We start from the raw sequence: 12,754 nt of genomic DNA on the forward strand, positions 1-12,754 counted from the left end.
TGACACATTACTCCCATCACCAGCATTCAAATTACCGGCAAGTTGCGCCACAGTCACCCTTCTGTTACCATCTGGAGAGCCTTCGCTCACCTCGAACATCGATGAGCTGTGGTCGTCCAACACCTTGCTGGTGGTTTGTGGGTTTCCACTCCTCAGACCACTTTTGGTAGGTACTAACTACGACTGACCATGAGCATCCCACCAGCCGTGCCATTTCGGATATGCTCTGACCCAGTCATCTGGCCATTACAATTTGGCCTTTGTCAAACTCACTCAAGTCTGCTGCCTCTCCCATCTGAAGAACAAGAGTAACGCTGATTAACAGAGCTCAGTATCAGATGTTTTTTATACCATGTGCCGACCCACGCACAGGCCGTAGTTCATCTGCAGTTGCTTCAATTTGCATAACAACTCACTGGTCATAATGTTTTGGCTCATCAGTGTATACCATATCACTTGGAACTCAGTTATTACAATATGTTGAAGGCACCAATTTCTACATTAACCTTCATAACTTATACAGCTATTCAGATAGTTAAAACCTACCAGTTTGGTTACAATGAGGTCAGACATAATATCTTACGATTTATACAATTTAAGATTTACAATTTATACACCTCATTAGAGGCCCAAGTTCCAGGACACTGCCCACACAACTGTGAACCTGGCACATCAACATGCTAATATTGCCGTTCGGCAATAAATACAAATGAATTTTCAATCCATCAGAGGTCCTATAACAATACGACTAATGCCAAGGAAACTATATACAGTGATAGTACACTAATAACATAATTATATTCAGTCATCAAGTCCTTTCCTTCTGCAGAAAGCCTTGTCTGCAAAGTTAGCCAGTGCCTGATAATTTTCTTTACATTCTAAAAACTTGATGAAGTTATTTACATCATAAACTTCCGTCAATGTCTGAAGTTCAAATTGAATATCTACATAATATCGGCATTCTAAGATTACATGTTGGACTGTCTCCTTTGAGCCACATTTACAAAGAGGAGATGCAGCCAAACCCAGAGTAAATAACTTTGAATTTAGGCTGCCATGCCCTGATAGAAAAAAAGTTAGGTGAGGATCTGGGTTAAACCAGGGCCAGTAGTTTTTGTCAAATTCAGCAACTTGAGTTATAAAAAGGGTAGTAATTCTTCCAGTGTTGGCATTAGTCCATTCATTTTGCCACTTCTGGAGGAACTGGTTTCTTAATCTAGTGTTGTCTTCCTTCACTGGCACGTCCAGGTTAACAGAAAACTGGTTGAACTGTGCTGCAATACCGTTCCTTCTACAATACTGAAAGTAATTGTACAGTACTTTGTATTTAATTGGCAGTTTGCCACTGATTACCTGTAGCGCCAACGTTGAAATTGTGCGACAAGCTCTTGCAGTTGCAATCAGGAAGAAGTGCTGGGGTTGAGTCAAGATTTTTTTCCACCATGACTCTGCATATACTGGGGCCCCAAGTGCCCACAGCATAGCAGACAATAGTAATAAATATGCATTTGCAGTACAGCTTGAGAGTGGAGGGTTTCAGACCCCAAAAACCTTTGGTAATTCTAATTATTTTGCCTGTCATATTGTACATATAATATCACACACACACAGAGAGAGAGAGAGAGAGAGAGAGAGAGAGAGAGAGAGAGAGAGAGAGAGAGAGAGAGAGAGAGAGAGAGAGAGAGAGAGAGAGAGAGAGAGATGGTCTCGTTAATAGTATCATCAGTTATTACTACTCAACACATTTCCCTCTTTTTCTAGAGTTACAAAGCCAATTGCTTTCCTACTTTTGATAAGAACTCTGAGATTGCTTTCTTTCTTTTGATGGAGTTAAGTGGTCCAAAAGTTGATTCAAAGTACAGCTTCCTAGAGCTGTACTTTGGATCAACTTTTGATGTCAATTGTCTATAATTGCGCACTAGTTCAGTCAGCCAGAAAATCTCAGTAAATAAACATATTCAGATATACACACTGTGTATATCTGAATATAATGAGATTGCGTGCACTTTGTGTTTAGTATTAACGTAAGAAGCCAAAATAGTACATGATTAGATCTGCTAGAGTGTGCTCTTTCCAATGAGTGAAAGTTGAAACTTGTCCAGTCAGTAGTTCGTGATTTATGATGGAAAGAGTAATAATAGTTTTGTGCATGTCACCAGAAAATTGAAAATGGAGCAAAGGGCAGTTATCAAATTTTATTGTAAATTTGGAAAAAGTACTATGGAAACTTTTAGATTTTAAAAAAGTTCAACCAAGAGTGTTTGAATGGTTTTCTTGTTTTCGTAACGTTAGAGGATGATCCCAGACCTGGCTGACCGATCTCTGTTCGAACCACAGAGATTGTCACAAAGGTCAGAAAAATTGTGACTGAAGACAGATTTGTTTGTTTGTTTTGGTTTTATTGGCGCATTAGCTACTAAGGCTATAATGCGCCAAGACCATGTCATTAATAAAAATTTAAACTTTCAGTGACCTAACTAGTTAGGTCACCATGTCAAAATAAACAATAACAAAAGTATAAAAGATAAATCAATAGAAAAAAAAAACAATAAAACGTAAATTTTATATAGCAGTATAAATGTTTATTGATTTTAAAAAGCTAAAAACAGCAGACACATGGTCATTGTCAGATAAAATCTGACTGAGTGTATAAGGCTCAGCCAGATGACTAAAAACGGTAAAGTATAAATCACGTTCGTGTCTAAAACGTGGACATATGGTTAAAATGTGATGAATAGATAAAAAGGTGTCGCATTGCTCGCACATAGGACAGTCATCTGCCCTCAGCAGAAAAGAATGTGTAAGATGACTGTGTCCTATGCGGAGACGAGCTAGAACAACTTCCTCCTTACGAATCCTGCGCAGACTAGACTGCCACGGTTCAATTACAGGCTTTATACGATATAATTTATTCGCAGTCTGTCTATTCCACGAGTCCTGCCATTGGGAGTGTATGTTTTGATGTATTATTTGCCTGTAGTCTGTATAGGGGACTAACGGGCAACGGTTATTATTGGGAATTGCTGATTTGGCTGCGGCGTCAGCCAAATCATTTCCCCTAATCCCAATGTGGCTGGGAGTCCAGCAGAAGCGGATATCATATTCACGTTCATGGAGAACGTGAATCTTCTGCTGAATGCTAGACAGAACTGGATGAGGATTATACCTCACAGATATTAAAGCCTGTAACACACTGAGAGCGTCGGAATATAAAATGAACCGTTGGTATTGGCATTCACTAATGTGATCCAAGGCTAACTCTATGGCATGCAGCTCTGCAGTAAAGATACTGCATTCAGAGGGAATCTGCTCCGATGTAGTGCTGTCTGTAAAGACAGCAGCAGATCCCACGTATGATTCCTACTTCGAACCGTCTGTGTAGACTGGCGCGAAGTCGGAATGTTCAGCTCGGTGTGCTGAATAAAGCTGCAGGTAGACCGATGATGGAGTGTCCGACTTTCCCCAATTTCTAAGGGACAAGTCACATGCCGGGAAATGATCATGCCAGGGTGGAAAGGGTTGCTTTGGTGTTTGGGCAACCTTGTCTACCTTCATATTAAGTTCTTTGAGTAGCTCTTGGAGACGAATACCAAAAGGACGATTGGCAGTCTTACGGGTGTTGTACAAATTTTCCCATCGTGGCTCAAAAACGAATGGCCACGTAGGATGGTCTGGCAGGGATTTCAGTTTTAAGGCGTACTTTAAAGACAACTGCTTACGACGAAGCGATAACGGTGGTTCGTTTGCTTCGACGTATTAGCTCCGGACAGGGGATGTTCGAAATGCTCCAGTAGCGATACGTAGAGCCTGATGATGGACAGAGTCCAGCCATCGAAGGGCACTGTCTCTGGCTGAACTATATATTTGGGACCCATAATCTAATTTGGATCGCACAAGTGCACGATAAAGCCGTAGCAGGGTGCATCAGTCTGCACCCCAAGATAAAGAGGAGAGCGAGCGGAGCATATTAAGGGCCCTTGTGCACTTTGTGCGGAGTTGACGAATATGATCCAAAAACGTGAGTTTATCGAATATGAGTCCCAAGAATTTTGTGTTCGCTGCTACTGGAATAGCATTTTGTCCGAGCCTTAATTCAGGTTCAGGATGAAGATTACGCTTGCGACAAAAGTGTACACAAACGGTCTTCTCCGGCGAGAACCTGAAGCCATTAGCGAGTGCCCAGGAATTCACACTATCAATGGCTTTCTGCAGTTGTCTTTCAATAACCCTCATGTTGCACGACTGGCAAAAAATGCTAAAGTCATCAACATAGAGGGCACTGTTTACTGTTGGAGGAAGTTGTTCTGTGATGGAATTTATTTTGATGGCAAAAAGCGTGACACTTAATACTGATCCTTGTGGTACTCCCTCCTCTTGGCGAAAGGAGCGAGAGAGTGAGGATCCCATACGAACTTGGAAAGATCGATTGGCTAAAAAATTTTGAATAAAAAAGGGCAGATGCCCTCTTAGGCCTAGGCTATGTAAATCTTTTAAAATGCCAAATCTCCAAGTTGTGTCATACGCTTTCTCCATGTCAAAGAACACCGACACCAAGTGTTCGCGTTTTAGGAAAGCATCCCGGATGGATGCTTCCAGTCTAATAAGATGGTCCAAAGTGGACCGGTTCCTTCGGAAGCCGCACTGGATTTTGGAGAGAAGGTCGTTTGTTTCTAAGTACCATATTAAACGGGAATTAACCATTCTCTCCAGGATTTTGCACAGACAGCTAGTCAGAGCAATAGGACGATAATTGGTGGTGACCTTTGGATCCTTTCCTGGCTTAGGAAAGGCAAGAACGATTGCCTTTCGCCAGGAGTCCGGAAACTGCCCTTCAGTAAAGATTCTGTTATACAGAAGGAGCAGACAATCCATAGATTTTGGTGAAAGATGTTTAATCATTTCATAATGGATGCCATCTAGTCCAACGGCACTTGCTTTGGAAAGAGCGAGGGCTCTTTTCAATTCCAGAATAGTGAAATCCCCGTTGTAGGGATAAATGCCCTTAGTTTTAAAGTTAAGTGCCTGTTTTTCGATTTTATATTTCAGGACCAGGAACTCTGGGGAATACGAAGATGTTGCAGAGATGTTAGAGAATGTTTCCCCAAGAGCATTGGCTATTGCAGTTGGATCTGCAATAGCGCATCCATTATAATCTAGGATTGCAGAAGGTTGGGAGGTATATTTTCCCTTCATTTTCCGGATTTTATCCCAGACTACCTTAGAGTTGGTAGACTGGTTAATAGATGATGCAAAACGGATCCAGGATTCCTTTTGACTCTGACGACGGATGTAGCGTGCTTTGGCTCGTGCACGTTTGAAGGCTATAAGGTTGTTCGTGGTAGGATATCGGCGAAATATCCCCCACGCTTTGTTTTGAGCCTTTTTTGCTGCTGTGCATTGTGAATTCCACCAAGGTTTGGGAAATGGTGGAAACCGGGCTGATGTTTTTGGGACAGCGTTAGCAGCTGCTTGGACGATGATTTCTGTGATGTACTTTACTGCGTCATTGATCGGCTTTTGACTGACTGTGCTAAGATCGAAATTTGCCTGTTGTTGGAAGGCAGTCCAGTCAGCCTGATCAATCTTCCACCGTGGTAACCTAAAAGGAAGACATGGTCTCCCACTGTGTAACAAGGTTATCACAGGGAAGTGATCGCTTCCGTATGGATTCTCCTCCACTTCCCAAGTGAGTGAAGGGAGTAGAAAAGGGAGCAGATAGAGAGATCAATGGCAGAAAAGGTACGGGTAGGCATGTGGAAGAAGGTGTTTGTTCCAGTATTTAGAAGGGAAAGGTCATTGTCATTCAGCATACGCTCAATGACTCGTCCCCTTCCGTTGATGTTAGCACTACCCCACAGGGTATTATGTCCGTTAAAATCCCCGAGAAGTAAGAAAGGGGGAGGCAGCTGCGTAAGGAGATCATCAAGGTCTGCCTGGGGGATGTCAGTCCCAGGTGGCAAATAAATGGAGCACACAGTTAATAGAAATCCCACTGAAAGGCGAATTGCAACAGCCTCTATGCTGGTTGTAATTAGCAAAGGCTGTACTGGGGTCTGGTTACCCACAAGGATAGCCACTCCCCCATGTACAGGGCCATCCGCAATTCTATCCTTTCGAAAAAATGTGATGTTGTGCATGGTGGGATCATCATTTGCCTTTAGATATGTCTCCTGCAAGCAAAAGCAAACTGGCTCGTGCTTTTGCAGGAGGGCCTTGATGTCATCCATATTTTGCCGGAATCCACGACAATTCCATTGTAGGAATTTAGCCATTATTTTGGCTTGGTGGGTCCATCAGGCGGCTTCCGAGGTGCTGAGGGCTTACTTTTATCAGTCTTGGATTTATTTTTTTTGGGGAAGAATGGACGCTGTCCCGTGTCCATTTCTTCCTCCGCAAAGAGTTCCAAGACTGATTCTTCGGGTACCTCCTTTTGCTCGACATCCATCTTTTCTTGGGAAATAGGGGGGACTTCCCCTTTCTTATTTTTTTCTTTCGTAATTACCTTTGTTAATTGTGGAGCATTAGGAGGTACCGATATAGGAGTGGCAGCTGATTGGTCCTTCTGTGTAGGTTTTTGCGAACTTAAGAGATACCGCGCGATGGGAGTGAAAGACTCCTTTGGAGGAATGGTCATGTCCGTCTGAGTTCCGACGGAACATCTCCCTGCTACCTTCTGGGCGTAGGTAGGTCTGTTGATATTCAGGGGTTTGACCGATTTCCTTGCCTCCTGGTATGATATATTTAGCTCTGCCTTCAGCCGTTGAATTTCTTTTTCTTCTTTCCACCTCTGGCATGCTCGTGAGTAGGCCGGATGTTCGCCCTCACAGTTAATACAGGTGGGTTTTACGGCTGAACATGCTGTTGTTTCGTGGTCCTTTGCACCGCATCGAGCGCATGCAAGGACTCCACGGCAGGCCATTTGAGAGTGTCCATACTTCTGGCATTTAAAACACCGTAAAGGGTTCGGAACGTATGGACGCACTGAACAATTAATGTATCCAGCTTTGATCTCGTCAGGAGGTTTAGGAGAGTTAAAAGTCAGGATAACGCTCCTGGTTTTAACTATTTTTCCATCCCTTCGCGCAGTGATTCTCTTGACGGCAATGACTCCCTGTGGTTTTAATTCGGAGCAGATTTCCTCCTCGGTGACGTCGAGAAGGTCCCACTCCGAAATGACACCTCTCGATGAATTGAGTGTTCTGTGTGGTGTCACCATTATAGGGATTCCTCCGATTGATGTTACTCGGAGTAGATGTTCGGATTGCCTGTCATTTTTAGTTTCAGTTAAGAGGTCTCCAGAGCGGAGCCTCTTAACTGATTTGGGTGAACCTACTAACCCATCTAACCCTTTCTGTATAAAGAAAGGTGACATTTTTCTAATCGGTTTTTCATTGGTGGAGTGCATGATTAAAAACCGCGGGATAGGACCTGATGGTAATTCAGTCCGCTGCCTCTTTGAAGCAATATTGCTGTCAGTGTCTGTATTTTCAGATAGGGACCGGGTTGGGGCCCCTGAAGAAATGAGTTTATCAGGATTCATAGAGTTTTTTTAATTGTTCAGTGCCCGGGCTCCCCACCCACCACGGAGCCCAAAGGGACGCCCACTACCCGGCATGCAATAAATGCGCTCGGGAGTGGGACGCCAGGGCTACCCAGACACTATACCCGCACCGCCGCCAGCCTGAATCCTGTCCCTCGGACCATGAGGGTAGGGGCGTGGCATTGACACGGTTGACCCTCGCAGGCGAGCCTACTAGCCGATTGATCCTAGCCGGGCCTTCCAGGACCACCCGTCTTGTCGAAGCAGGGGCCAAAGTGGTGTATTGAAGCTGGGCCCCTCAACCACCAGGATCCTCCTTTCCGAATTTCCACAGGTCGCAGCGCACGGCAAACACGCCAGATTCCATTGATGTAAGCCCGGAACCTAGGCTGTGGGCATTGGATCCCAGTGATGCTAGTCTGGAAGTCCAGCAGCGTCACTGGGAGGTCCCCTCACCACGTACAGGTGCCCACGTTGAGGGGCTGAAGACAGATCAATTTCAACAAGGTTGCTCATTGAGATGATCAGTAGCAATAAGTAATCTGTAAGAGAAATTCTAATAGAAGATCTGAGTAAGAGAAAAATTTGTTCCCATTATGTACTGCATTCGCTGAGTTTCGAGCAACAAGAAAAGAGAGTCCAGTGTTGCAGCGAGTGTTTTTGGCAAAAAAAAAAAAAAATTAATTCCAGTCATTGAATACCCCCCAAATCTCCAGATCTCCAAAGCTCCCGCAGATTACTTTTGGCTGTTTTCATTTTAATGAAAGCAGCCATGAAAGGAATGCGATGCGGGACAATAGAGAACATCCAGGCTGCAGTGACAATTAGCTGAAAGCAGTACCAGAAGAGGAGTTTCAGAAGTGTTTTCAAAACTTGTATAAAAGACGTAAACAGTGTGTGTACACATCGAGGTGATTACTTCAAAAATATATAATTACTTTGCCGTTAGCGTTATTCTTTTTTTAGAAGCGTCAGTCTCGTTATTTAATTGGCACACTGTGTACGTTTATAAAAACTTTTCTCTATTTTGAGACAGAATGCTGCCAAAGTCTGAAACACCATGTATATATATAAACAGTTTAATCTTTAGCCACTGTAGAATTCTTTACTGTTTTTAGATGTGGTATATGATCAATGGGCTAGGGTTCAGGCTTTGTAAAGGGTACTTCGTATTCTTTACAAAGCCTGTACAAAATAAAAAAAATTCTATCCTAAAGGGCAAGTCAAATGTTTTGTTAAATATGATATTGATATTTATATAAATATATAAATATTCAAAATATTTATATATTTTGTATGCTGTATCTCAAAAAGTTTGAGTAAGCATTGCTGAGTAAACCAAAAAGACTTTCAAATATGTTAGATACCCAGAAATGGAATGCAAGTTAAATCAGATGATCGAATGTTTACCACCAGTACAAATATATGAATCACATCATTTCTTAACAGTCTGAAATATGTTAGCACACGTCAGCTGTAATTTTGCCTCCTTCTTGATATATCATATCTCCTGCAATGCCCATAAATCCTGCAATGTTTGTGGTGTATGAGTATAAACACTATCTTTCAGATCTCCCCATGCAAAAGTACAGGGGAGCAAGGTCTGGAGAGGGCATTCATTCAAAAAAGCATTCCCCATGAAGTGTGTCCATCATTCAGGAAGTTCACTATCCAAATAAACAGGGACATCAAATTGAAAATGTGGAGGTGCATGTCCACATTTTCATTTTGAAAGTACACCAATATATCTGGAAACACATTTCTTATAGTAGGAACTACATTATTCATTAACAAATCATCTTCATCTAATACCAATCACAAAACTGTGCTCAATGATCACGGTCATCTTCCTGAATCATATGCAACAGCCAAGGTACAAAAGGTCTGAACTTTATGTCCTTTAAAAGTTTCACAAGTGAACACTGTTACTTTTTTTTTGATATTTTACAGCTATTTTCAATTTCATCAACTTCTCAATATTAATTTCAGAGGTTTTCAGTTTTTGTAAAACAAAATCAGACAGGTGTGATGTCCTCATCTGATTATCAAAGCTGTTTTCATGATGGCAACTATTAAAACCATGTCTAATAAGAGATGTCAGCAACATTTAGTGGAAAATTTTCACAATAATTTGTATATAAAATTTAAAAATGCTGTTATCAAAACAACAATAAAAACAACATTTTTAAACATTTTTGAGAGTTTTGGCACAAGGGCCAGAACCCGGGCCATACTGTGCCTGTTCATGGCTAAGGCAAAAGCTGCATGACTAAATCTTCCATATAATGATTATTCAGAGATGATTATATAAATTTATGGATTTTACATGTTGAAACAGTTCTTTGAAATCTGCATCAATGCCAATAATCTGTAATAAAGTTAATGGTTCCTTTAAAAACATAGATATATACTTACTGCCCATAACCCACACATTAAAAACGCAGACCAATGTTCACTCTTTAAAAGGGTTAAGATTCTCATAATGGGTGCAGCATCTTGTTGATCTCTTTGGTGATTGGTTGTATGTATTTCTAATATCTGAGATACTTTCAGAACTTCTTGATGTTCTTTTCCTTCCTTTTTTCAGCTTTCCTTATTGACATTCAGTTCCATGTTTTTGAAATTATTATGAAGGTAGGTTATTGTCAGATGCACTGGCACCTCTGTCCCATACTGCTTCTCCCACAGACCTGAAACTCTTTAATATTTTCATACATCAGTTTTATTATGGAACTATGTATTAAGAACATAATTCTTTACTTTAGCCTTAAAATTAACTTTTTATTTCAACTGCTCATCCTGTATATTACCATGACAGCACTAACTCTCAATAAAGAAGATGAATGGGCTTATTTAAGTTATTAAATTAATTTTCTAACAAAGAAAGTTCTACATTCTAAAACGTTTTTACCATTCTGCAAACCAAGCCATAACTGATTATGGTCTTTCTTTTGCATAGGGCTAATCACTTGACCTCTATGTTTAAGGGCATCAGCTTCCTTGACTGTTGACATGAAATGGGATTCTACCACTGCTCTTCCCTGGCAATGCATAAAATCTTGTGGAAAGTTCTAAGTAATATAAACCAAAAACAAATCAAGGGAGAGGTAATTTTATTAAGAATAAGGTACAGGTCAACCATCACTAATCCGGCAGCACTGGGACTTGTGGGGTGCTGGATTAGTGAGTTTGCCGGATCACTGGTGGTTATTTTAGCACACATTTTACCCAACAGCTAACCACCTCCTTCTACCTTTAACACGTTGATTGCCAAGCTAGTTTAAGAAAAAAATTTCCCAGGGGCCAAAAATTTAGGAAATAATTTGATTAGTAATTCTAAAATAAATATTGTTATGGCAGTGTTGTTGTTTTTTCACTTAAAATATATATAAAAAGTATTTTTTTATGTCGCATATATGAGGCCAACGTGGCCACATATGTTGGTTACTTTATTTCTTGAGAAGCTATGTTGGCCACATATGTGAGACGCTATTACGGCATACATATGAAGATCGTTTGTGATTAGTTTATTGCACGCACGGCGAGCGCTGCAATAAAACTAATTACGATAAAATAAATTCTCAAACATCGCAATAATTTTTAGATTTAAAATAAAATTATTTTAAAAATAAAAATTTTAAATTTTAGATTTAAAAGAAAATTATTATTATTATTATTAATAATAATTTTCTTACTAAGATAAAAGGAACTGAGAGAAATTGCTGGAATTAACAATTAAGCCGAGTTAAACTTCTCACAGACACACACCGCTGTTGAGTTTTTTCAGAAGTTCAATTTTATCTGTTATGGACAATGTACGGTGTTTGCACTTTACACTATGAGAGGCACTTCCTTTACGCATTGGAACCATGGCTGGGGCTAAATTGAGCAGGTTATAATAATAAATGCAAAAAAACAAATAGGAATGGCTTGCCAGTGTTTATGAGTTCGCACCAACAGCTGACGCTGCAACCAACGCCACCAAAACAGTAGCGGCAGGTCGGTGCACTGACCCGGGAAATTTGAAATTACACTTGCGGAAATTATGTCCGAATTAGTGGTGGAACCGGATTACCGGTGGCCGGATTAGTGATGGTTGACCTGTATCTTTAAAAATATGAGCATTATAAATATGAGTTAATAAAAATTTAAATACATGCATACATTAAAGGGAGAGTCTTATTAATGTGTGAGAAGGAGTATTACTAAAAAACCTCACACTATAAATATTCAAATTTAAATGACTAAATACTTTAAATAGTGTAACTATTTATGAATAAAAAAAAAAAAAAATCCCCCTCCAGTCAATGATATTATTATCACTCAAAATATAGTAAACCCTTGCTCATTCAGATTTTATTCATCTCGATTTCTCACATAAATACAACAGCACTCCTTCAGGATTACTTGAAGAGGAATGGCCAGTAAAAAGGCAGCTAAGTTATAATGCAGGAAAATGCAAGGTCTTTGGGGAAGAGCAACCCCCAAAATAAATTATACACTTGGTGGGGTTGAATTAAAAACAGTAGAGGAAGAAAGGGATCTGGGAGTTATGATACAGACAGATATGAAGTTTTCTGAACAGTGTAAGCAAGCAGCCAGGAAAGTCCATGGTGGGGTGCCGGATTAGTGAGTTTGTTGAATTTATTGAATGTTATCCTATAGAGATATGGAGATCATAGTCCCACTGTTTAAGGCAACTGTAACACCACACTTGGAACACTGTGTTCAAGTATGGAGACCTTAACTGAAAAAAGACCAAGCGATTGAGTTTCTTGAACAGGTCCAAAGACAGGTAACTCGCATGGTAAGATCGGCAAAAGGGCGACCATATGAGGAAAGACTCCGATTATGTGGGCTGCAGAGCTTGGCAACCAGCCGACTCAGAGGTGACCTGATTGAAGTTTATAAGGCGCTGAGAGGGATTAGTAAAATGAATGAAGGTGGAACTTTCACTGTTATAAAGAATTCCAGAACTAGGGGCCATAAATTTAAATTACAGGGGCTGAGGTTTAGATTAGATTATAGGAAGTTTTCTTTTAGCCAGCAAAGTTGTTGATTGCTGGAAGAGGTTTCCCTCACAGGTAGTTGAGGCTGACAGTTTGAATAAATTCAAAGGTTAACTGGGTAGTTACCTGTATAAGGAGAAAAGCCTATAATTTGTATTTTCTTATCTCCTTGGTGGATTTTGTTTTGTTTTTTTCCCAGTGCAAA

The 12,754-nt window shown here is 40.6% G+C and overlaps 1 protein-coding gene across 1 annotated transcript in view; it reads right to left on the reverse strand.

Moving 5' to 3' along the window:
- Atg5 (autophagy protein 5) overlaps nucleotides 1-12,754 on the reverse strand; it is a 44,566-nt gene that overhangs the window by 27,471 nt on the left and 4,341 nt on the right. Inside the window, exon 4 of the mRNA XM_090379092.1 lies at nucleotides 10,452-10,611. Within this exon, the coding sequence (XP_090235218.1) occupies nucleotides 10,452-10,611 (160 nt within the window). The remainder of the gene's footprint in view (nucleotides 1-10,451; nucleotides 10,612-12,754) is intronic.

Source organism: Mastigoproctus giganteus, chromosome 8 (assembly GCF_048544385.1).
Source record: "Mastigoproctus giganteus isolate SK-2022 chromosome 8, ASM4854438v1, whole genome shotgun sequence".
Classification (NCBI taxonomy): domain Eukaryota; kingdom Metazoa; phylum Arthropoda; class Arachnida; order Uropygi; family Thelyphonidae; genus Mastigoproctus; species Mastigoproctus giganteus.